The sequence below is a fragment of the Geospiza fortis genome, unplaced genomic scaffold, assembly GCF_000277835.1.
Source record: "Geospiza fortis unplaced genomic scaffold, GeoFor_1.0 scaffold331, whole genome shotgun sequence".
NCBI lineage: Eukaryota > Metazoa > Chordata > Aves > Passeriformes > Thraupidae > Geospiza > Geospiza fortis.
In genome coordinates, this window is record NW_005054540.1 from 592216 (window position 1) to 619071 (window position 26856).

General features: G+C 41.8%; 1 protein-coding gene and 1 pseudogene across 1 annotated transcript; both read left to right on the top strand.

Annotated features, from left to right (window-relative positions):
• Positions 1-4264: 4264 nt before the first annotated feature.
• On the top strand, positions 4265-12328 carry CUNHXorf21 (chromosome unknown CXorf21 homolog). Its single transcript, XM_005429313.1, has 2 exons — positions 4265-4434; positions 11452-12328. Exon 2 carries the CDS (start codon positions 11453-11455, stop codon positions 12326-12328), a length of 876 nt encoding a protein of 291 aa, XP_005429370.1. The 5' UTR covers positions 4265-4434; position 11452.
• A 12809-nt stretch (positions 12329-25137) lies between these two features.
• Positions 25138-26038, top strand: LOC102033694 (annotated as a pseudogene).
• Positions 26039-26856: the final 818 nt, after the last annotated feature.

A 26856-nucleotide genomic window follows, 5' to 3' on the forward strand; every position in this document is an offset into this window, starting at 1 on the left:
TGATGAAACAGTTTCTTCATTTTGAAGTATCATACTCTGGGTGCAGAGCTTGATGGATATAACTACATGAAATGTGCTGTGCTCCTTGAGTTCCTGAGTTAAGACTCTGGGCCCCAAGGACAGCCGGACTTCTCATTGCTGTGTGGGCAATTACTGGCCATGGACAGCTGGAAACAGCAAAATATGGGTGGGCACCAAAACTCCTTCACCTTTTCTAGAATGGGAGGGCTCTTTGTGTATCCATGGTCTTTTTTTCCTCCTTGGAAATGCGTGGCCAAGAGAACGATGTCACAACCACTTTGTTTTCCACACAGCAAGTAAAGGGCTGGAGTAATTAATCCAGGAGACTCCCTTTGGCCTGAAATATCTCAAAACCGGACTTGGCTGACACTCATTTGTAAGATAGGAATCCTCACATTTTACTTAGAAAATTCTACTGATTTATTTTCTACTACCAGCAATAAAGGAAGATGAAAAATAACTGTGTATGATGAAGGTTCGTCCCTGTTTAAAGACGGCTGATTTACTCAAATATTTGATTATACTGGTGCAATGAATGCATTGAAAACTGGGTTTTCAGTTCAAATGAAGTTAAACTTCCACATACACTGGAAAGCTTGATATATGTGTGATTTTGCTGCTGTAAGGAATATAAATCATTCATTATTGTTGTTATGATGGAGTACTGGATAACATGCTTATCTCCTTCCCATAAAATCTTTCCTTCCAAAGATCAAATGGTTTGAAAATATCCCCTTTGCCCTATTGCACAAATAAGACCTACTTATAAACTAGGTCAGAATTTTAAGGTGGTATCTTTAACCTTTTAAATTTCAAAGTTTGTGGGTAAAGGTACAGACATACCAATTAAGAATAGAGCGAAAATAGTTTGATAACCAGAGAGAGCTTACTGTGTACATACTTGCTTGAGTATATGTACAGTCAAATTGATTTATTCTGTGCACTTATTCCTACTATTAAATTTAACAAAAAGCTGTGGAATATTGTCTTATCAAAAGATCCCAATTTATAATTTCTAGAATATAAACATTTCACCTGCAAATGACAGGCAGCTGTCTTTGCACTCTCTGACCAAACAGGCCCAGCCTAAGCAGAGACCAATCAAAGCAGAGTGAGGGCAAACAGATGGCACATTTGTCTTGAAGATACACTCTTGAACTGAAATAAAAAAACTAAGGACCAGAACTACTTAGGATCAAAATTAAAACAATTTCCTCAAGGAAATTCTTTATGAGTAGAATAATGTGGTAGAGAAGGAAACATGGTAATTTACTTGAAATGTTTTTCTTTTTTTTTTTTTTGGCAGGGGGGAGGCGGGAGTGGATAGGGTTACGCAGTCTTGATATATTGGGTTTGCTGTAGTGAGTTACACTGACAAAAATAATTTGGCATGGCCTCACAATGAGGCCATTTACAGATGAAGAGACTGACTGAAAGATTCCCTGAGGTACTGAAGCTTCCTTCTCTTTCACATCTGTTTCACTGGGCATGGGAGGCACAGCCCACGTGGGGATCTTTGCAAAAGGGGTCAGGTGCTGGTGTGTTGTACCCAGCCCATTCAGATCTGGATCTGGCCCTCAGAGTGCTGCACTCAGAGCACTTTATAACCCACATGGCAAAAATTCATACAGGACAGTGCTTGTTAGCTGAGGAAAACTCTTCCAAGGTCAGGAGTGAATCTGGAAAAGGTCATTAGAATAAGTGGGTGTCCTGAGAGCCTAGACTGTCAGGATGTTAATGTGCAATTTCAGTGACAAGAAATTACAGTTTTATATCTCACTTCCATAGGTACACAAGCTACCGTGCAGAAATGCAGACAATGTTTGAGTTCTTCTAGAGAACTGAAAACATTCCACATGCATGACAAAAAAAGGTCACTTATTTTTATGCAAATCTAGGTGTCTGAAGATAAGTCTTAAATCCATACTTAGATAAATTTATGATAGTAGATTGATTTTACAGTGCTTCTGGATAGCTGTGCTACAGTGGCAGTAGAAGCACTTTAAAATATCTGTCCATTTGTATCTTCCTGGGGTTGTATGGATTTAGATTATTAAAAAAATATTTTGAAAACTCTCGACCATTACAGAAATGTTTTTTTATACTACCAAAGCTTTCTCCCAACAGTCTAATAGAAATATTGAGCTTCGGTGAATACAGAGCTCCCTGGATCTACAGAAGAGGTAAAACCTCACAGAGATTTATTTCTTGCTTTCCTCAATGCATTTCATTCAGGTAAAGAAACATGGAAAAAAAGTGTTGGGCCAGTATAAATGTGACAAGGCCTGAGATTGGTCCATAGTACAAATGAGACATCAGAGAATAAATTGCAATAATGTTAATATTAATATTAATGTTAATGTTAAGCATAAAAGAGTTGGCCTGTTATGACAGTAGCTTTGTTTCCACAGTGTCTTGATTTTAAAAGACAGGTGTCTGCTAAGGAAGGCAACAGCCTCCCCTGAACTGGAAACTGTAAACCCCCTCCCTCCAAATTGTTATAAATTTGAAATTAAGGGGGGCTCTCAGGCAAAGACATGGTAGCAGGAATAACAGTTCTTTATTAGGGAAGAAAATAAATAAACAATGCAGTAATGCAAAACAACACTGACAAAGTCAGAATATGACCTGACACCCTGTTGGTCAGGGTGTTGGTAGCAGTCCAATTGGAGATGTGACTGCAGTCCTCCTGGAGTATCAGGTGTGGTTCTGTTGGAGCAGTGATGCTGCAGAAGAGTGTACTCTTCCTGTGAAGATCTAGTGCAAAAGGCAGCTGTTCCTCAGGGAATCCAGTGGAAAGGCTGTTCTGGTGTCCCAAAATCTCAGATTATATCCAGGTAGGAATGCTTGGTTCCTCCCCCTGGGCATAGCATCTCCCCATGGGATGATGTAATTTTATCAGTCATTCAGCAGCATTCAATGGCCCATTAACAGCAGGTATCTCCCCAGAGGGAGGATTGGTTGTGGAAGAGATAGAGAAAACTGCCCAGTTAACAGAAGATAACTGCCACACCTCTAACAGATGGCAAATAGAATGCATATTGCCTTGCAATCTAGGACACACAGGGAGAACTTTTACAGCAAAGATATCTGATGAGACTTGCATTAAACTGCCAGTGTTGTCCAGTTTTTGTGCTGGTCCAGTTTTAGATGGTGTTGACCCTAGCATGTCATATGACTGGGTACAATATCATTTGTTAAACTGCTGTATGAATTAGCTACAAATGTGTAGGTAGGGACAGAATGACACTTGTACTTTTTTCATGCCTATGTCTAAGAAGACTTTGGAAGAAGTCTTTGGTATTAGCCCCAATCATATGTTGCATCATAGTGAATATTTAGGAAAATGACATTAACAGAGGTATTGTTTCTGACTGGCAGAGTTGGAGGCTTCTGAGAAAACCACAAGGTACTAAATGAGGAAGTTAAAATTCACTGAGAATTAAAATATATCTCTAATATATTTTTCTTATTATTGCAATGTATGGATGTGTAATGATGCCTTTTAAAGCAAATTCTGTATATCTTATTGGGATCAATTCAAACAGTCCAGTTACTTGTTTCAAACAGTATTTGTCTTCTGCCCATAAGGAATATTCCAACAGCAATCTCAAAGCCATATTCACTCTTCTCACACCTCACACTTTCTGGATGAATTCCTGCTTGCCCCAGGTATTTTCATCCACTGCACCTCCCAAGACAAACTTCCTGGGTATGGTACTGAGTGCTAAAACAGAAGAGGCCTAACTTTCAGATGTAACTCTTGTCCTGGCAAGTGTTGTCAAGTTTGCCAAAGCAAAACCTGAGAAAGCAGATGCGCTATGCTGCTTGGTGGAAAATTATATGTACAAGGGTCTGCAGACAACAAAGTAGGCCTGCTGTGCAATGAGTTTCTGCTTTGGCACCTCACTCTTCCAACCTATTTGGCCTGACAATCTTGGTCTGTCAAGATGTCTCGCCATGTCAGCTAAAAGGAGAGTGATGGCTGAAATGGGGTGCACTGTGAGCTGCCAACAGATGAACAGTTTCTCTAAGATTGTTCTGAGCATTTGACTCACCAGGGCTTTTTCTTCTTACAACAGTCCATCTGCCTGGACTGAGAGTTTTGCAATCAGCTATTTTAACGGTACGCAGTTTCACAATGAAGTTTTGTTTGGACATAAAAGAGGAAGCGAGTTCAGCGTGTTGCAGTTCAGTCAGTTATAAAACCCCCTCATCTCCTAAGGGACTTTCTTTCTATACTTCTTTGCTATAGAGGATTAGAAGTAAAACAGATGTTATCTTAGAAGTGTAATTAAAAAGGAAATAAAAACAGAACGTTGCATTTTAGGGTAGGACAGACCCACAGGAAGCTTCAAACTAGTTAGAAGACATCAATTTTTCTGTACCTGGTCAGCTGCTGTATCTTTGGAGGTAAGAACTAAAATATACTGCATAATATATAAATGTATGAAAATGTTTCCCTTGCTTATCAAAGTGGCTTGGTTCTGTGTGTGTGGCACCACAGCTGATAGCTGGTAGAATGAGAATGCATGTTCTTCTGTTTTGAATGCACATGTGTTTGCAGAGTCTCAGCTTCTGCCCACAGACACTTACAGCTGCCTTAAGTGATGAGAACATTTCTAAGGTGCCATTCTAAGGTGCCATGTTCACAACCATGACCAACTGTGGTTGCAATGAGACTTCAAAATGAAAACAATATTTTTTCCTCTGATACTTCTAAAGACTTTTCATAAAATCAGACTAAACAAGTTTTTCAGATTTTTTTAAAAGTGAACCTTACTAGCTGTGTCACTTTTGTCATAATTAGGATATTGTTATTGAAATTTCTGTGCATGTTACTGTACTGTCTAAGTAATGTCCTCCAACTGGAGTACTCTATTTTCAGATTATAAATAAAACCAGGCACCAAAATAGATTAATATGGGCATCATATTAAAAAAAAAAGTTCATAAGAAGAAAGATGAAACTTCTCTGAGAACACGATGATGTTAAAAATAATAAACAAAGAAATGCATTTTTTCCAGTTCTCAGCGAATTTCCTGGTTCGCTGCAAATTCACAGCTCGACAAGGGTATACATGCACAACATACCTTCTCCACTTCTTCACTCCTTCTGGGAAACATTCTCATCCTTTTCTGTCTTTCTTGCTTTACCATTTATTCTTTTAATTTCTAGAAAGTGTATTCTCTTCTGTAAGAGTTCATGTCTATTTATTGCCTCTTTACTTCAAATGCTTAGATTCAAAATGTTGCAGTACATGTAGTTCAGTCATAACAACTAACAACTCATTAAAATTAACACAGACATCCAGAGACATGGAACTATTTCCACCCCAGGAAGAAAATTATAAAAGCACAGGGTAGAAATATTATGTAGTCAAGTCTTCCTTATGAATGTGGAGCCTGATTCTTTCCTGCTTCAGATTCATGCTGTTGTTTACAGCTGTGGGTATGAGATGTAAAATGCTATCCAACCAGATTGATAGGGTTGTAAACCAACTTTGTACAGACATAGATGATGAAGGAAAGTGAGGAAAATGATGAACCAGGCTTGGTCTGTATGATGTTTTAAAGAACTTGAACTGGGTGGAAAACAAACTTGAGTGGTAAACTTTGAGAGCTCAAGAAGCTATATTTACCAACAGTAAATACAGTTTTCATTGTATTTTTATGGAAGTATGTCCCCCACAACTCAACTTAAAGATACAACAGCACTCAAAAATACACTGAGAATGTATTTGTTTCTAAATTAAAGAAGCTGAATGCTCCTGAAACTCATTGCCATCCATTTCACATGATCAAAAATTGGTAGGTGTTTGTATAACAAGAGCATTCAACAGTATAGTAGACTTCTTGGGGAAGATGTCTCCCCTCTTGCTTCATTTAGCCTGTCCTTCCAGCAGATTCCCTCATACTCTTAATATACAGGATTATTATTCTTTCAAACCTACTTGTTCCCCTCAAACCAGCCCACACTCCCCCATGGGTGAGGTACTCCAGCTTTTCTGCATCTCTTCAACTGTTGACGTGTGAATAAAGAAGATGAACAGGGCTTATGTTTTCTCCTGTGGGAAGAACAGAAGATGAGAGTCAAGAGAGACATGGGGAGGGGACAAGAGTGGTTTTGCTCACAGGGACTGCTTAAAGAGCCTCTTGGTACATCTCCTGGTCCCCAGATCTTCCAGAGCAGCAGCCTCAGGGAGAGGAAATTACAAATGTAGTGGGCAGCAAAACCACCCTCTGGCTATTCATCTTCTCCTCTGCTGTGGGCAAAGTGAGCCACTCCTACATCAAACAGCAGCCACTGCTATTGTAGAATTATAGTCAGAGAGAAGCATAAGTTGGAAAGGACCTCAAAATATCATCTGGTCCAACATTTCATCGGAGAGGAAGCCTAGATGAGATTATGTAGTGTCACTCATGCATCAAGAATGACACAGGAACAGGTGGGAGGCAGTATTGTAGAAACAGCAAAGAAGCTTTATTCAAGAGAACCTCGTGGTTTATATAGAGCGATACAACAGATTCTATTTGATTGTCTAACTAACAAAAACATCTTCCTCACACGCTGTCCTTGAGAAGAACAGAAAGATGAAGTAGCCACCTGCAGATTGTTTATTCTTAACAAGTTATCACACCCTTACGACTCCCTAAAAATTCTCACAAGCCGCTGTGAGAAACCCTTACCGTTTCTCTCTCTCTGTCCCATGGCATCCACAATGTAGAACTTTGTCCAATCCCACCTTGAAAACATCCAGCGAAGGGGACTCCACCACGTCTCTGGTGAGGTTGTTCCAGTCATTGATTGTTCTCACTGTAAAAATTTCCTTCTCTTCCCTCTTATCCCTGGGAGCACTGGGGATATGGTTTAGCAGTGAATATGGTGGCACTGGGTTAATGGTTGGACTTAGTGATCTCAGAGGCCTTTTCCAACCTATGTGATTCTGTGATTCTATTCCAATGCAACTTGTGCCCATTACCACTTGTCTTCTCCATGTGGCTACTTGTGAAGAGAGAGCCTCTGTCTTCTTTGCAGCTGCAGACACTGGAATACTATGATGACCTGTCCCCTTCCCCATGTCTTTTGTCCAGGGAGAAGAGTCCTAACTCCTTCAAACTTTCCTCACAAGGCAGCTTTTCCAGCCCTTTGACCATCTTCTTGGGCCTCCATTGGACCATCTCCAGTCTGTCCACATCTTGTTTGAAATTTTTGGGACGAGATCTGGATGCTCCAGGGCAGCCTGACAAATGCTGAGTGGGAAGATCCTGTCTCTATCTCAGCCAGCTGTGCCCTCATGGGTGCAGCTCAGGATCTGATTTTCCTCGTTGCTGCAGTCCTGCTCTGCTGGCTCAGGGTCCCCTTGTTGTGCACCAGGGCCCCCAGGTCCCTCTCAGCAAGGCTCCCCAGGCACACAGGGCCTGTGCTGGGCTCTTTGGTTGTGCCATCCAGTGCAGGAGCTGCCACTTGCCTTTGTTATCCTGCTGCTGTTATTGCTGGCCCACCTTCCAGCCTGTGCAGGTCCCTCTGTAAAATGTGTCCATCTCATCACACAATTTGGTGTCATTAGCATTACCTTTAGCCAAGCCAAATGAGGTTCAGATACCAAAGATCTGTAGGTTTCAGGCATTAAGGAGAGGCTCTGCTTACCCATGTGCACAGCTCATTATACTGCCTTCTTCACTGTCCTGTTTCCCCACGCTGGCTGCACTGAGGCTTCCTGGGAGCTGTTCCACACTAGCCCCAGGGGAAGGTGAGATATGGGTCCTGCAATACTTGTAAGCTTGCTCTACAGACTATCCTGCTTGCCAGGACTCTTGCATGTGTGTCTGGCAATCTGAGGAGGACCCCACACCTCACTGAGGAGATCTGTTTGTACTGGAAAAATGTCTCTTAAAATAGGGAAAAAATACTACAGACAGATCCATAGGATTTGAGTTCCCTCAAGACAGGGAGACTGTCATTGAGAATCCCATCTAGTAAATCAGCTAGAACTCAAGGTATACTCTGTGATAAGAGTTGAGCTCCAGTACCCAGCAGCACAACTTTAATGCCATTCAGAGCCCTGGTCAGGGATCTGAAAGCCAGACATATGCAACACAAGATTGTCTCTTCTATGAGTTTCCATCCCCTCCTTTTGCAATGCAGAAGAATGTCCCTTTCCCCACTGAGCTGTAATCCCAGTGGGCATGATGTTCTTTCCATTCTCTCTAGCAACTTTTCATCTTGCTTAGGTTTTTGAACAGGACACAATTTATGATATCTCTGTGCACATTTCTCAGGCTTTCAGTAAGTGTTTGCTTATCCTGAGCCAAGAACTCCCATTCTGTTTTCCTGCTCTCAGACTGTAATTTGAGTTCTTGATGCAAACATTGGCACTGTCTACAAGCACTACAACCAAGCAAATTTGCTGCCACACACTGGTAATACCCCTGGATTCTCCATGTGACCTTAAACATTCATCCTGCCTTCAGGCTTTTCTTCTGCTGAAGAACTGAACAAAAACCTCGAGCAAGACATAGGAGTTTCTAAGATCATCTGACTGTAATAAAGACTATGTCAGATAGAAAAGACAGTGTAAACCAGGCAGTCTTCTCCCTCTATCTCCACTAGGCTTAGAGAGAGTGTAGTCAGTGCCCATTGCCTGGACAGTAGCTACACAAGGAAAATTCTTTTTGTTTACCTTACACGCAAAATGTGTCAGATCAGAATTGTAAAAGGGTCTGGTTTTCCTTGTGCAACAAAAAGTTATGCAATTATTTTCAGGCAGATGCTAGTGAAATCTGGATTTAAGGAGCATGAAACCCAAATATTGAAAGACATCAGATATAATCTCTGTGCCCTTGGAATCCTGGTGTGCATGGAGAGGGGATTAAGAGAAGAGGCACGAGAAGGGAGAATTAATGAAAACTGCAATCCTTATCAGATTTAAAATGCAAAAATTAAAGGTGGCACAGTTGCATGACAGTTGGAGTGCTGGGATAATAACTTGTCAGGTATATATTATATTAAGTACTAGGACAAGAAACACCAGAGATACATGTACCTCCCTTTTGCATTCATGTTCTCAGCACGCCTATCAAAACTTCTGTCAGATTTCCTTGCAGAGCTGGGAAGAGCTAGATCAGTGTGGCAGCCTTTGCCAGCTTCAGAAGCCAATCTTGTAACTCATTCAGCAGAACACAAAACTCTGAGCACAATGAGACCCTAATATTTTTTTTAATTTGGTAATTCTTTTGTTTCCACTCTTGTCTCAGTGTGCTCCAACACTCTTAAAATAAGCATAGCAGAATGCAGTGCAAAGAAATGAAACTGATGGTTTCATTTCCCCCTGTAGCACCTTATGGCAGAAACAGCTCACATCTGGGGAGCAGGAAAGACCCAAGTGTCACATGCTGCCTGAGCACAACTGCCCTTGCCCATGTTGGTCGAGCAGTGGACAGGCTGTATGTTACATTTCCACTCATTTCTCCAAATCCACCTTAAAAATACCATACAAATGAATGTATAACATTTCCAGATTCAAGCTAGCCACAGTTAGTGGTGACTTTGCAATAAGGACATCTGGGCCATGGATGGAGGAGGGAAGGGAGGGAAGGGAAGCCTTGGCAAAAGGGGAACAGAAGCAGAAGACAGAGTTGATAACCTGAGCAGCTCTAACATTTGGCTAAGATTCCTATGAGTGCACCTTAATTACAGCTAAAAGCCAAAGCAAGACAACAGCAGCGTACTACAAGAACTGCCAAGCCCCAAACATGATTTTCCCCACTTCTGTGTAAATAGGTCACTTTTAATTAAATGTTACTGCCTGTGGGAAATCTCACACAACTGGCAGCAACAAAGAATCCAGGGTCACCAAAGCAAGTGTTTGGATACATCTAATTCCCATTAATATTTCTGCCTGAAGGAAGATTATTTTCTCTTCACCTTTCTCTTCAACCTTCTTCATGGTGTGGAAGTGATTCCCTTCTCCCAGGAAAAGTCTTGTCTCACACTGTGTCCTCCCTAACATTTATGCAAAGTCAATCTCCATGCTTAGACAGGATTTAGCCAACAACTATTAATGCAGCATTTTGCATTAGCAACGGTGGCACATGAAACCTTTACTAAGAAATGAGACTACCTTCACTCTTGCAAAAGACTATTTGTAGTATATAAAGAAAAAAAAAATTTAATAATTTTAATTTTAATTTATTTTTACTTTAAATCTACTTTCTCTTTGCTGGACCAAACAATTTCTTTAGACCATTTTTCCCATTCATTGTATCCTTGACATCTGTTAAAAAAAAGACAGAGGTGGATTTAAAACAGTTTTTTTGGTAGTGCAGCTGCCAAAGCTTGGGAAGAGCATTTACTGATGTGCAGCATGTGTGTCCTTGCTGGCAAATCCTGTCTTTAATTACTAACATTTCTATGCAGCTGGGTCCGAGCTGCCTGCTCAGAGAGTGGAGAGAGTTAGTGACTGCTGGAACCCAACTGTGCTTTTGCATGCAATGAAAACTGATTCCAGAGCTGTGGTATGGCTAATGCCGCAGTGAAAGAGCGAGCTGGAGTACTTCTGAAATGTGCACTTTCCTGTGCATTGCACTGAAATCTGTCTCCTCAAAAGTACCCTGCAGATATCTATGTCTAGGATCTAGTTTAAGATCCTTTTATAGCAACTGGAGAGTGATAAGCAAATCTAGGACACATTTAATTTCATTTTGATTTAGGTGTCTAAGCCAGGCCAGATGAATCATGCCTCCAAAACGTTTTGCTTTTTCCACTGACATTTTCACGTATAAAAGTTAGAGACAACTAATTCCTTCCTGATTGTAATGCAGAAGTGCAAAGTGCAAATTTAATGGTCTGAGATTTTTTAATGAAAAAGGAACCGCACCTGCAGTTGTTGATTAGTCTGGAACAGAAGGGGTGATACTCTCAATATGAATCTCAAATCACCAAAGTTCAGAGGCAGCTGACAAACCACACTGAACAAAAGTTGCTTCAGATCATATTAGAGAAAGGGGGAAACCCCTGACTTCTTAAAAGTATATAGGAAAAAGGGGGAAACCCCTGGCTTCTTAAGGAGCTCCAGGGCAAAATTAGTTTTTAGTGTAAGCTATTACAGTAGCTATTCCACAACAAAAGACTTCTTGTCCCTCTCTCTTGCCATTGGATGCATTGGATGTGCAATAAATGGTGTTATACAGGATATGCTTTGGTGAGATTCAGCACAGCAGGGACACTGGCTGGTCACATCACTCGCTGACTCAAGTGCCCAGTAAGGCAGAGACATTCCTGTTCATGTCCAAATTGGAGCCATCTCTTTGCAGCTAGCATCAGACTGGCGAGTGCAATCACAGCTCAGGGAGTCTAAAATGAACTTTTTGTAATTAACTTATTCTTATCATTTTTGTGTCTGCTGGTGGTTCCTTTCCCTTGGAGAAGGATGCTGTCAGAAGGTTACCTTCACAGAATCACCTACCTGTGGGAAGACCTGAACCCTGCGCTCTACGAGAGTTTGCCTGATGAAGGGGTGTATGAAATGAGCTCCATTAGTTATTCTTCCACAGGTGAAGCACAAGGAAAAAGCCTCCTTCAGAGTTGCAGATCTGCTGGCAAGCACATTTCCTCAGTCTGCTCCAGAGGCAGCAAGCACAGCAGAAGGCAGAAGGACAATCTCCCACATCCTGTGCAGCACCCAACACCCACAGGGCAGCCACCTCCAGCTACGCATGTCTGTGAGGAGCTGACCAAAAAAGTCACCTACCTGGTTCCACCTTCCTGCAAGAGCATTTGCAAGAACTACAATGATTTGCATATAGCTGGGGACTACGTGGTGCCAATAAGCTCGGTCACCACAGATTTTGCTTGTGACAGTGGCATAGGCCCATTCTTGGAGTCCTCAGAGATTCCTCCGGCCATGGAGTCCGTGAAGGCTCCCCCCACGAGTGACACCACGCGCAGGCCGGGCCAGGGCCACTCCTCGTGCTGGCGCCTGGCCAGCCTGGGGCCCCACCTGCAGCCCCTCTCCGACTCTGCCCTCAATGACTACCTGGAGCAGAAGCTGCTGGAACTGTACAAGCAGTACATCATGGACAGCACAGCCAACAGGGCATCACCCACCCAGATCCTGGCCTCGGAGCTGATCATGACCAACGTGGATCAAATCAGCATGCAGATATCACGGGAGAGGAACATGGAGACCGTCAAGGCCAAAGACATCGTCATTAGCCGCTTCTTACAAATAGCCAGTGGGAAGGTTTCCTCAGAAATGAGCACACCTACTCTGCATATCTCCCAATACAGTCACATTAATGCTTAGAGTTTGAATGTTAGAAAGTGTTTATGTTCTTCAAAGTCGGTTTTTGGTTTAAGATACTTTCTGCTTAATAAAAATTTATTTACCATCCACCACTTAAATAAAACCTTTCAGTACATATTAAATGAGTAAAACTACCTGTATTCCTGTGCTGTGCAGCTCCTATTGTGGGCCAGTAAGTTATTTTCTTTAATTTTAAGTTTTTTAATGAACTTCAGACATTAAAAAAGTTTCACAGAAAAATGACTAGGAGCATGTGAAACTTTTCCAGGTGCTCAGGTGTTCACTTTCTGCCCCACATACTTGAACAATAATTTCAAATTTCCTCTTTTTGGTATCTGCCATCCTACCTCTGGGTCTGTGCTTATGCAGGCTTACAGTCATGTGAGGACAAGGAAGCACAGTGATGGTACAGCCACAGAAATAAAGAATTTAGGATGCCATCCAGTTCACCACCCTGCCCTTAAGGGCTTTACTTGAGGACATGCCTCACAGAAGGTTTTATAGTTTGTTCTTAAAGATATTAAGGGATAGACAGTTTATAGACCTTTCAATGCTAACCCTAATTATTTAATTGGTGTCTTCCTGTTCAAGAGTTACCATCCCTTTTGGTGAAGCACAAGCTCTGTTTCCAAACAGACAGCATCCCCCAGAGTGTGTGTGTAAACCTGTGTGCTTTGCGCTGGCTTGAACCCTCACAATGAGCACTGGGGACCTGTGATCACAGACAGACGCCACCTTGGCCAGGTGCTTACACACCTGACACTGTGGAGGGGTCGTGTGGGGACAGCAGCAGTAATAAAGGGAGGAACAGGAAGGAAAATTGACCTTTGTTATGAGAATTGCACGTTGAAGGAAAAGGGCTACTCCAAAGCCCGTTGGATTAATGTGAACAGTGCCCTGGAATGCAGAAGAAAAGCTGAAATGGAGCATTTGACCCCGTGACTGAACACTCCTTTTGATAGGATTGTTGTATCATAGGTCAAGGTCATTTGAACTTGATGTATTTCTAACAGAAGGTCCTATTTTGTAAAATTTCAGCAAGTCTTAACAAAGAAGAAAACACCAATAACCAGAGCTGCCTCATGGCAAGGGCTGGTACCTACTCTGAGTGTTCATAATGTACATTGACAACGCCAATTGGTTGAAGTTCTGAGTATCAGTATAACATAAATACTAATTTATACTAAATATTCATAAAATTATTTCATGTTATTGTTTCTACCATGCTGTTTTGGCCTTTGTGTGCTTTCCTCTCCTGATTTATTTATTTATTTTATTTAAGGCAGGTTTTTATGTATATTTCAAAAACAAATGTAAGGTGATAAACACACCAGTTTATTCTGTTGCTGCTGTTTTTTCCAAAGGTTACTGAGATAGCCCAGCATATGTTCCTGCACGTGCAGGTATTAAAAAAAAAAAAAAAAAAAAGTTGCCATGAGAACCTGTGATGCTTAAATCCAGAGAGTGTACCTTTATTGCCATAACAGCCTACCCAAATATTATTATTCAGCAATTCAAGACAGATAATTTCTGTCATGCAATATTTCTAGACTGTGATCAAATGCTACTTACAAATAATAAAAAGGCTATTTTTAGGGGAAAATAACAATCATGATAATGCATAGGCACACACATACATTCTGCATGCAACATCCATTACCAACAACCTGGAAAAATGACTTCCAGAGGAGAGCAAAAGCACGGAAATGTAACAGCTTTTATATCCTACAGATACAGATTCAGCCTTTTCAAAACACTAGGCTTTTGTCTGTGCCTATTGACATTCACATCACTGAATTTCAGTTGCAAAGATGTAGTGGAAAGCAACTTGCAGAGTTGAATGCATAAATCAATACTCTTGCTGAAAGATCTGACTCTCCATCAGATGCCACAATCGATTCTTGCACTCAGCTCTCCCCACCCCACAGAGCTCGTCCTGCGCAAACAGAGCAGCATTTTACCATCTCTTACTCAGAAATCCCAGTCTTCGTTTCCCCCCAGACACGTGGGCAGCACCTGGTCACCATGTCCTCTTTCTCAGAAGTGAAGCACCAAAGAGGGAGGGAAGCTGCAGAGCAGGGGCCAAGGGCTCTGCCCAAACCCGGGTGGAAACCGCACAGCTGCTGTGCCAGGGGCTGCAGGCAGAGCCGGGCAGTGCTCAGAGAACAGCAGTGCAGAACAACAACAACTCCTGAATGTACACAAACAGGGTCACGCATACAAAGGGCACGTTTGATATTTATCAATCAACTACAAACCATTCCATTCTCAGGCAGCTTTCTTCCAAGCAAGTCACTTACTGCAGTCATACTGACTTTCAAAAAAAGATCTTATTCTGTATTGTCAGACTGACATTACTAACTTTGTTTTATTTTATAAAAAAGTCATAATCACTGCAGAAGTTGATTTTTTTTTTTCTGGAAAGCATCAGCCACTTCTTCCCCACATATGGTTATTTTCTTTTCTCTGCCTAAATATAACTGCCCGTTTCGCTTTGAGCCCTGTAGTGTGCCTGTTTCTCACATGAACTGCATACCAGCCACGTGCCGTTGTCTGAAGCAGCTCTTGGATTTCAGGCAGTTTGTACATAAACAACCATTTTGTCCTTTCCACTCTACTCAGATGAAAGTGCATTTATATCTCTGTCCTTCTTCCATTTAAACCTAATCTTGCTCTGCACAGGTGCCTCTCTAGGTGTGCCTGTGAAAGCACTTGGATAGCAATTAGGCTGCTATTAGCATGACTCAGGTTGTTATCTAAAGCGATTATCGTTTTCTCTCTCCTTCTCTCTCTCTCTCTCCTCCACCTCCTCTTCTGCCTCGGGGTCAAGCATTTAAAGAGAGAGATCCCAATTTTTTAGTAGCTCTCTTAAATAATTAATTTTTATTCAGGGGCATATAATTTCTTGACATGAGCTTGTCAAAATGCTGATAGGAGCCCCTGTGTGTAGGTAGTGTGTGTTGAGGAGAGGAGAGGAGTTTGAATTCTGCCCTCACAATACATCCTAACAGTATGGCTATTTTAATATGACTAACATAATTTAAGAAGGCAAAGAAAATTGTGATGAACATTTCACTAACTCTTTGGTTGAAATTTTGACCAGCTGTCAAGAAGCTGTTCTCAGAAGGAGAGTTTATAGCCACCTTCAGCACACTCCAGCAGCTTCCTTAGGCATTTTTTACAGAACATATTACTCATTGCTGACAACATGATTATAGCAGCTTGGAATTTTATTGTTTATAGATGTTGTGACTGTGCCTCCAATAGGCTGAACCCATCACTGTGGCAGATGAACATTACTCGTGGACTCCAGGAAGGCTGGATGTGTAGGGTGACAAGAAAAGCCTTTAGCAGAGGGAGAAAAGAGAGGGAAAAGGAGTTTGTCAAATTTGCTGAAACCTTGATTTTAACCCCTTTGCTGACCTTGATTTCTTGTCTGTACCAAGAAACACTGGAGGGAAGAAAAATGGATATAAAGTGAAAACTGGGCTTTGTGCTGAATGTGAAAGTGAGCATTTCATGCTCTGGTTGTTAGGTTCAGGTGAAGGCAAAAAGCCAAGCATCTAAAACTGAAATAAATGAAGTTCTACAGCGCTGACTCCAGCCAGGCATACTGCTGGTATTTCACCCTGGGGAAGCTGGGACCTCCCAGCACCCCAAGGTTCATATCATTCCCCTTCTACTGTCCTTTCAAAGATTGAAGCAGTGGGGATTTATTTAGGACTGTCCCTTTCCTGAGCTTCTTCCTACAACAGGTTTCTCTCTGAGATAGGATCTGCTGGGATGTAACCAGCTGCCAGTACAAATGGTTTGGTAAAAGGGACTGAAGGTTTTGTTACCCTGATTATCAGAATTGCCGTAACTTATCTTGCTGGTATGGACAGTATGGGCTGGGAGACATCCCTTGTTCTCCCAGATTCAGGAGGGATAATTATCAATTTAGGGAGATCAATCACTATGTTGCAGTGACATCTCACTGCATTCTTTAAACCAATACTGACATATGAAAAGACTGCTACCCTTTTGGTAACTGGTGAAGTTACTAACTTGCCACACACCTCATTAAATGCAACCTGTGTGTCCAGGACAGCTGGTGTGTGTCTGCTTGGCACCTCTCTGCTCACAGCAACCCCCTCTCTGACAGACTCATACAGTGGCTATGGATAGTGCTCAGAAGGGACATGAATTTCTCCATCTGCATTAATTACATAGAGTGTTGTAGGGGGATAGAATATAAGTAAATAAAGGTAGTATAGAAAGTAATCTTATGCTCTAAAGAGTTGCAGCTGGGTTAATTATTAAAGATTAGGAGCATGCCTGACTTTAACAGGCCACAGCTGTAGCCAATAAGAAGAGTGTTATAGAAGAGTGGATTGGTTGGTTGACAGGGAACTGGAGTCAGTTGGCTACTGTGAGAAGAAGGAAGAGTTAGTGCTTAGAGGAGTTGCCTATGAGAAATATCAAGGAGGTATGAAACTCTAGCAATATGGAACCTTTGCAATATAATGACAACAATATAATGACATCAGAGTGTGAGCATGACAGTAGCCAAAATCAATGTATTGGCAGTCAAATTGACAGGGCTGGTCTCTAGCTGGTGGAGCCATGCCAGCTAATATGGACTGAGACCTGCTCGCCAATTTGTGTTGTCCTAGATAAAACCATCACTGTCTTTGAAGAGCATTAGCAGTTTAGAAATATGTAGCAGAATATGACTATCATGTAAAGGAACAGAAGTTTCGGTCAAACCAGAATTATTCTGTGCAGCATTATTTCTGCTTCTGCTGCACTGGGAAGAGCTGGTTTGCTGCCTCTCAGGCATTTCTGCTGACAGGATTAGGATGGCTTTTTGGAACATTAGGCAGGTTTTCTAAGGGCTGAAGGGAACAATGCTCCCGAGGCTCATTCTCAGACCTTCTTACATCTCTTTCAGGGCAAATGTTGAATTAACTATCTTGCTTGAAGTGGAAATCCCCTCTAGGAGTATTAACAGTGCCTCTTTTTGTTAACATGTGGTTATTACTGAACTCTGTGCTGCTGTCCTTCCCAATGTGATGCTCCAGCCTTAGCTTTCCACACAGCTGGTCACTGAGGGCTCCTGCATTTCTGCCATGTCAAAACCTCCAGGACTGCCCCAGCATTTCTCTCCATCCTCCTGCCATGCAACCCTACATTTGGTGGCTTTGCAAGCTGTGCTCTATAACCTCCCCTTGCCCCTATAATCCCCCCTCACAGAAGATGATCCTGGCTCCCCTAACAACCAGAACAACCAGTCTGACGGCAGAGTCACATCGTGAATATCTGGAGGGAACCACTGGCAAAGGGAGATGGGGAGACAAAGGCTGGTGATGGCCTGAGGTCCCGTGGGAGAAGTGAGGGACTCCTGTGAAGGTGGAGGAAGCCCTTGCAGAGCTGAGTTTGTGAAACACACTGGGAGATGTTGGGCAGCTGAGGAAAGAGGTTTCACAACCTCCCCAGGGAAGACAAGCCTGAAGGACGGCAGCATTTCCAGCCACTCCCTGGATGGAAGGAGTGTCTCTGTACTTTAAAGACAGCGATCTCCCCAGCTCCACCCATGGCATTTTTCAAGCATAAAGAGTTGTAAAATCCCACATGGGGTTTTTTCCCTTCCCTCTGCAGCCACACCTGGGCAGGACACACCAGGGGCCTCTGGCCACAACAGTGCCCACCAGCTCTGCTGGACACAGTGTTCCAGCCTCCCCTCCTGTCCTGGGGGTGACAGTAGGGACTGGGGGCTGCAGCAGCTGCTGATGCTGCTCCTGGAGCAGTGGCCACATCACAACCCTCCTCCAGACCCCACACTGGCTGTCTCAGCTCTATTTTCCTTCTTTACTAAACTGGGATAGGAGACCTTTCTTAAGAACAAGCAAAGGGAATGGGAAAGACAGGAATTACAGAGTCAGGCCATGCAGTGGCTTTTTTTACTAATTAATTTTTCTGTAACCAGAGCTAGACTATGAGAATAAAATCATAGTTGGCAGAGCTGACTTTGGTATTTTCATTGATGCAGTTGTCTAATGTTCATCTTTACACACAAGCTCTCTTGCCTGAAAATGGATCCTGTTTGGAGGGTAGAGATGGAACAGGGTAGAAACCAACCAGTAATAATTTGATCAGTACCATTTTAACACAGGTGACATAGTCCTATGCATTTCTACATAGAAACCATATCAAAAAAGAAATATCTTAACAGAGGTAGGCTCACCAATTTTAAGAGAGGTTAGAGGTTTTCAGTTACAGCACTTTTAAACCAATTAATCTCAAGGTTTAGGTGACCCATTTAGCAAAAGCTGGCCAAAGTGTCACTTCAGAAGCCCAGTGCTTGACTAAAGTACATTCAAAGCTGTAGCATATGGTAGAGATAATTCATGCTATTAATGTATAAAATATTGTAAAATCCAAACTATGTCTTTTGACCGTCCTGGCTTGGAGGAGAGTCTTATTCATATACATCCAGTTCCCGGAAGCTCGCTGAGATAAACATCGGGGTTTTAACGTAAGAACAGAAGTTTCCAGGCCGATAATCGCTGGCTTCCCTGGGTCGCTGGGCCCACCTGAAAGTGATTATCGCCTCGCCAATTACATCTGCTAAGATAACCGAGGGGGGGATAACCTACACGCCACCCTGATATATGTGAATGCTGGCTTCTCTGGAGTAGACTGACAACATCGAGACACCTGGACTGAACCTTTGTCTACCTCTGCACATGTAAAGCCACGGTTATGCATGTGAAGAGACACAAAGAACATCTGGTCATCTTTGCCTCGGGCAGAATAAACTGTATAAAAACTCCCTGCACAAGGCAGCATTCGTGAACCGGGGAGACTGACACTCGGAGGTCAGATCCATGTTCACCCAGCGCCGATCCCAGGCTCGACACTGTCTCTTTGGCTGTGATGGTTTCGACGACCGAACTTTGATCTCGCAGACAAATTAATAAATCTTTGCTACATTTTCTTATAAGTTTGGCTTACAACTTGATCATTTATAACAAAAGCCATAAAAGTATGCAACTCAAATTGCTATTAAGGCATTCAATTTTATATAAAGCTTCACAGTTCATTATAGACAGATGTAACACTTGGATCGGGTGCAATGGTAGAAAGAAATTTATTAGTAGAAAAAATAACTAGTTAATTATTTTTAATTCACAGAACTAATTTTTGCTTCAAATTATGTTCTTCAAACCCATGGCATCAAATTTACAGTTTTATCTCCAATGAGGCTACCAGCTGTTTGTATGCAATTTGCTTTAGCATCTTATCTTAGCAACTCTGATCTGTGAGCACTTAATTTAATTTCATTTCCTCTGGTCTTGCTAACTTTGTCCTTTGGATGCATCCTTTCTGTCCAGGTGACTTGCAACGTGCTCTCCTTTGGCATAAGGATGTCACAGGGATGTTACACAACTGAATCAATGGTGATGTACAGAGCAGATCTAAGGTAGCTTTTTCCCCCCTTCATCCTACTTTTAGTTCAGGCCTTGACCAGCTAAACTTAGATAAGAAGCTAGAGGTTTAGTAATTGGAAAAAGTGTTGAAATGAATAGATTACAACAGCATAAGCTTCTTAAAACAAATATAGTTAAGTTTCTTATTTCTATTAGCCTATGACCTATAGCAAAAATAAAAAAGAAAAAAAAAATCCAGACTGAACACAGAGTCCAGAGCACTCCTGTGGAAAACAGAAGGTCTATTAATAAGTGTACTTTTGAAGACTGGAGCAAAGCAGAATGGTTTCTGATAGAATCACATTAATTTAATCATTTTGAAATTATTAAAATTCCAGATTCATCCCTTTGTAAAAGAATATATTGCCTTTCAGTCAGGAACATGATTATTTACTAATTATTTCATCACATTTCTAAGGTACTTGTGTAATGATAAATTAATCTGATGTCAGCTGTCATTGCATGCACTATAAAGGTTATTGAACCATTGATGTATAGAAATATGCAACTGAAGATCAAAGGCAGTAGTAAAGAAGATAAACCAGTTTAAGATTGCATTTTGTTTGCATGCCAGTTGTCATGTACTGTGAAATGAAGTTCACCAGTGACTTGTTTCCTTATTCTGCTCACATGAAAAACAGCATATGGGAAAATTCCATTATTGTATTTTTATCTAGTGAAGTCACACAGCCTCTGATCCTTGACTGTTAGATGTGATTAACATATTTTAAAAAACAGTAAAGCAAAAGAAGAGGGAAAAAAGTATGATCTTTCAAATACAAATTTAAAAATAATATTTAAAAGCCAAGTTTTGTTATAGGCAAGTTGTATCATCTTGGCTCCAATTAAATAGCACTTTGCAAGTCATGACCTCAGTGGACTAAGTCATTAAACAAAGTATTAGTCAGTTTAAATAAGGTACCAGATGCAAGCCTTTAATAAAAAGAAGGAAGATTTATCCAAAATATATCAACATTAACTTCAGTGATGTGACTGGGAGAGAAGCTTTCTGTTAGATGTACCAAGTTAGATTGATGTTTTCACAATGAGATGTTCAAATCTCATAAGCTTGGAGGTAGCATGTTTCCATGCATGATTTGTTATTACTATTATTATTTATTTGTTTGTCTTGCTTTTGATAGATAGAATAAGGTAAGGCTGTAAGGAGATATAACACTTCATTTTTATTAATGCTTGATGATATGAAGGCAGGATTGCAGTGGAGGAATTGAGAGAGAAGAATGATGTGCTCAAAACAAGGAAATAGTAAAACTATTTATGTAGAAGGGTGGGGAAGGCAGGACTGAATCAGTCAAGGATGTTGTAGTGCTTGAGAATGCAGAAGCTGAGAACTTGGACAAGAACCATCTGTGTCTGTTGATGGACACAGCAACAGATTTGTATTTGACATGCAGAATAAACTTAAGGTAAAAGGACAATGAAGATGTAGCCATTGTGAAACCAAATAGAATTAAAGGGTTTTTTTAAATTAGGCAGAATAGAATAAAACATCTTTGTACTCCGAAGGTAAAGATAAAAAAGAATTCAGGTGAAATGCAAAAGAAATTATGCTGGGGACATGGAGACAAACAGGACATTGAATTTAAAAGGAAGGGGAAAATTTTAGAAGAAAAATGAGGACACGAAAAGCTAAAGTGTAATGGAATCAAAAGGTTAAAATGTAATTTTAATTTGGCATGTTTAACAGTTACTTTATCAAGAAAAATAATGAAGACGGAAATAGGAAAAAGTGTGATGTCAGGTAAAAGATGTGAAAGGATCTAGAGCTGTGGTCAACCGAATTGCAAAATCATTTGTCTAGGAAGACTTGAAAGTCATAGCTGAAACAGGGAAAATCAACAATTATGCTCGTAGAAGAAAAGAAAGGAAATAAAAAGGAGATATCTTAATATGAAAAAATGTCATTGAACTGGAAGGACTGGGTGGCCATATAAAAGTTTGCAGCACTCTTGGCTAGGGACAAGTGGGAAAAAAGCAGAGGAAATGACAAGATTGGTAAGACACACACAGATCAGAAGAGGCCAGTGTTTGGTGAAAACAGCCCTGGAGACCTGAGTGGGGCTGCCCAGTGTGTGGTGAAGTGTACAGCACTGGGCTTTTGTCAACACCTGCCACAGAAACTGGAGGCAGAGACTGGAGAGAAAAAACGTGAAAGTAGAATGAAATTGGGGGAAAAGACTCTTGGGAATTAGGAGGTATTGGGAGAGAAAGCCTTAAAAAAATGCCTTTAGATGAGAAGAAAGAGAGAAGGATGACTAAGAGAGAAACCTGAGACTCCCAGGAAGTGCTTTGATCCAGGATGCACAATGACAAATTGCAAGGAAAGACAGTTACTTGAGTGTTGGAATAAATCAGCCAAGACTCCATTTTCTTCATGCAGAAAGCCAATTCTTTATTCACAAAGCTCATATTTGTAGGAAATATCAGAAGGCACTGTGTTAAACCTAATTGGTCAGCAATACAGTGAAACTCAGTTCATTGGTCAGAAAGGGCTATTGTATATGTCTATCAAATTTTCTATCTCTAGATATATTTACATTTTTCCTTTGTCTCACATTTACATTTTCCTTTGTCTCATGACACAAATTTTCTTGTTTACACAGGTGCATTTGTTTTTCACCCTCAGCATTGTTGTGTTAAACAATTTCTCATTCTCAAAATAGCTCCACAAGGGAACTTGCAAATTTTTTGTTAGCTGCACTTAGAAGAAATGATAGGCCAGCTTTGGCAATTTTAGCAGAGTGAGGCCTGATTTCATAAGGCCTTTCTTTCATAATTCTTCTACCTGTCTACAACATCTCACCCTTTTCATTAATTTAAAAAAGGCTCATATGTTCTGATGTTAAAACAGCTTGCTCTTGTGAGGGTTTTATCTCATTAAGGTTATCACTGGTTATCTATTAGATGTGGGATAAGATATATAAGAAATTACAATCAACAAAACGTATCAAATTCTATCATGTCATTGATACAGTGCTTCGCAGTATGAGAAAACAAAAGAATAATGTCCAATGTCTCTTAGGGAAATAGAAACAAATGACCATTGTTTTAAAGTCCACATAGTTGAGACTCAGGAGAAAGTTCATTAGCTGGAAATGTTGGTCTTTGACATCAGTGAATGTCCTCCTGGATCCTGGAACAGGGAATAACTGAAGAAGGCTAGTAGGAACACTATACCATGATGATGACATAAGGCTTTTGTTGGCAAATGGCCCCTGTAGTTTGCAGACACAGCTATGTCTTGGCAGTCCAACTTCTGTTCCTGTTCTGGCCACAAAGGCTGCATGGTGATTAGGTTATTTCTCTTTCCACTGGGCCTCATGTTCTTGGAGGCAATCAGTGTCTGATTGAATGAACAGGTGACTGCTTTGAACCTGCTGATGATAAAGCACAAGCACACCCTCTCTTCAAGCACGAGTTTGGTTATGAGCATGAAGAAACATCAAGGCAAAACAATACATGTAACAAACAAGAAACTGACAGCAATCAGGAATAAGTCAGGTACAACAATTAAGAATATTTCATATAATACACATAATTAATAATACATGTGAAATTAGGTAATTAGGAATCTCTGGAATACTGTGCCATCATCCCAAAGTCTGCAAACAGCTGACAAACCTCAGTTTAGTGAGGGCTTGGATAATTATTTCCAGATAATAAATCACAAGCTCACTCTAAAAATAGGTTCAGCTGTCATATATAAAGGGTCAAATTGCCAAGTCAAAGTGATCTGAATCTAGTTTTGATGCAGAGAACATCTGGGTTTATTGGCAGATTCTCCATCCAGGTGAGCCAAGGCCTGGCCACCACCCAAGCTCCAACTGGGAGGGAATTCCCTAAACACATTTTAAAACAAGGCTCCTAAGAATAGCAGTTATGAATAAAGGCCTTGGGGTTAAAGACTAATCAAACCATCTAGTAGGTGGATCCCTCTGAAGTTTCCTTCAAGATAGAGTGAACAAACACAGCAAACTGCTGGAGTGCTTCTGTAATAATAACTGGGGAAAAGCACTAGACCAGCAGTTCAGAGGAGGCTTTCAACAAAGCTCAGATATCTTTTCTTGGAACTCTGAAAAAAAATTATGAGACAACATTGCTTCAAACCATAGAGCCAGTGCAGGGACTAGCCAGAGAGCTAACCTGGTCTAAGAGATGCCTAAGCAGCTGGAGAACAAAAAAGGATCCTGAAACGACACGTGTCTCTTAGATAACTACAAAAAGAGATGTTAAAGCATGTAAGAAGCTGGCTATAAATACAGTAATAACATCTTATGAATAATGCCTATAATAAAATCGGTAAATTCTCATCATGTAATCATATATCAGTGGTGACCATCTTAGGAATTTGAGATTACACCTTTCTGAACAGTCATGTACCTATGACAGTAAAATGAAACAAAGGAAAACAGTAAAACAGCTTACAATCGGTGACAGGCATAATGCAGAATCATAACAGACTCTTCTGTGTTATCTTGGAAGATAAAACAGCAGAGATTGTAATGAACACTAGAATCTTTGACAAAATCAAGGGTGAATACACTGTATCGTCTTTATCCACAAACAGGTATTTGTCAGTGTTTCATCACAGCTGTTTTAGTCAGTCATCTCATCCTTTAAAAGAAAACAACTATATATCTTACAATGTAAAAAAAGTAATATTTAGCTGTCTTAGATTGCAATGCAAGATGTAACCAGGTGTATTCTATCACCACCTGTTAAAACCAGGTGGGGCAGTGTTCTTTATCTCTTCCACGGCCCTCCCATGATCTCTCCCTCCAGGAGATATCTTCTGTTAATGGCTCATTGAGTCTCACTGCATGACTGATAAAAATTACCTCATCCCATTGTGAGATGCTCCACCCAGGGGGAGGAGCCAAGCATTCCTACCTGGATATAATCTGAGCTTCAGAACATCATAGGCAGCCTTTTCCACTGGATTTCCAGAGGAAGACCAGGCCTATCTACACCACTGCTGGACCTTCAGAGAAAAACTACACACTTCTACAGGATCACTGCTTCAACAGAACCACATCTGTCACTCCAGGAGGACTGCAGCCACCATTTATTCAGACTGCTACCACCACCCTGACCCACAGGGTGTCAGGTTGTATTCTGACTTTGTCTGTTTCAGCAGTAAAATTTTTTTGTGAGCTAATTATTTCTAAACTGCTGCAGATAAAATTCAAGGTTATAGGACTTAAGTTAAGAACTTAAAATTAATTGCTGCAAATAATCTTGGGAGAAGAGTGAAGAGGGAGAAGAGAGAGCCGCAGGCCCACAGGGGAGTGGGGCTGGGTTCATTTCTGGGGCTTGGAGCTGCTGTGTGCACGCCGTGTTTGGGGGGGCTGAGGGGCACAGCAGGACCATGGCTCGCAATGCAGAGAAGGCCATGACAGCCTTGGCAAGATTTCGGCAAGCCCAGCTTGAGGAAGGAAAAGTCAAGGAGCAAAGGCCTTTCCTTGCATCCGAGTGTAATGAGCTGCCCAAAGCTGAGAAATGGAGGAGACAGATCATTGGGGAGATTTCTAAGAAAGTGGCACAGATCCAAAATGCTGGATTGGGTGAATTCAGAATTCGTGACCTGAACAATGAAATCAACAAACTTCTGAGGGAGAAGGGGCACTGGGAATACAGAATAAAGGAGCTGGGAGGCCCTGATTATGCTAGGATTGGCCCAAAAATGTTAGATTATGAAGGGAAAGAAGTTTCAGGAAACAGAGGCTACAAATACTTTGGGGCTGCAAAGGACTTGCCAGGAGTTAGAGAGCTTTTTGAAAAGGAACCCCTGCCACCCCCACGGAAGACTTGGGCTGAGCTTATGAAGGACATCAACGCCGAGTACTATGGCTACCGGGATGAAGATGATGGGATTTTGGAGCCCCTGGAGCAGGAACATGAGAAGAAAGTTATAGCAGAAGCAGTGGAAAAATGGAAGAAGGAGAGAGAAGCACGACTTGCAAGAGGTGAGGAGGAGGAGGAAGAAGAAAACATATATGCTGTCCACGAGGAAGAGTCTGATGAGGAAGGTGTCAAGGAGAGAGAAGATGAAGATGGCCAACAGAAATTTATTGCACATGTTCCAGTGCCAACTCAACAGGAGATTGAGAAAGCTCTTGTACAAAGAAAGAAGATGGAGCTGCTCCAGAAGTACGCCAGTGAAACCCTTCTGGCACAGAGCGAGGAGGCAAAGACACTTTTAGGATTGCAACAATAATGTTGGGGTTGAGTTTTTTCTGTTTTTTGTTGTTAGTGTAGAATTTTTCCCCATTGAGTTGCTAAGAAGCACTGATGGTGGGGTGCTTGAGACAGCGGGGAGAGGGAATTCTGGTTTTTGGGAGTTTTCTCTTAGGCAGGGTGGGGAAGGCAGGGGTGGGGGGCAGAGATACTGTGAGAATGGGGGGCAGAAAAGACAGGTTTGCGGGCTCTCTCTCTTGCTGTAGGGCTTCAGAGGAGGAGACCTGCAGCTTGGGGAAGGGAGTTGGCTGCCACCACCATAACCCAGCGGGGAACATTTCTCCTGCTGCTGGGCCCTGTATCCCCCTGCCCTGCCAGGACATCCCGCAGGTTCCAGCTATGGCTGGGGAGTTCTGATACATTCTCGCCCACTGCCCTGGAATTTCTGCTCATCCCTGCTGCTCCAGCCTGCTACTTCAAGAGTCCTGCAGGGGCACCGGGATCGGCCGCCCTAGGGGTCGTGGATCAAAGCCTCTCCTGCCTGCTGCCCGAGCCCGCCCCACAGCGCCCCCTGCAGCCGCGGGGGAGGCACCGCACCGGCCCCGCCCCCGGGAGCAGCAGCGCCCCTGCCGGCCATGCCTGGAACTGCAACTGAGGGGAAAGCGCCGCGGCCGAGAGGTTGGGGCTGGGTTTGTGTCTCTTTGTTAATTCTGTAGCTTTTGTTTGTTTGTTTATTATACATACTAGTAAAGAACTGTTATTCCTACTCCTACATCTTTGCCTGGGAGACCCTTAATTTCAAAGTTCTAATAATTTGGAGGGAGGGGGAATTCTCCATTCAAAGGGAGGCTCCTGCCT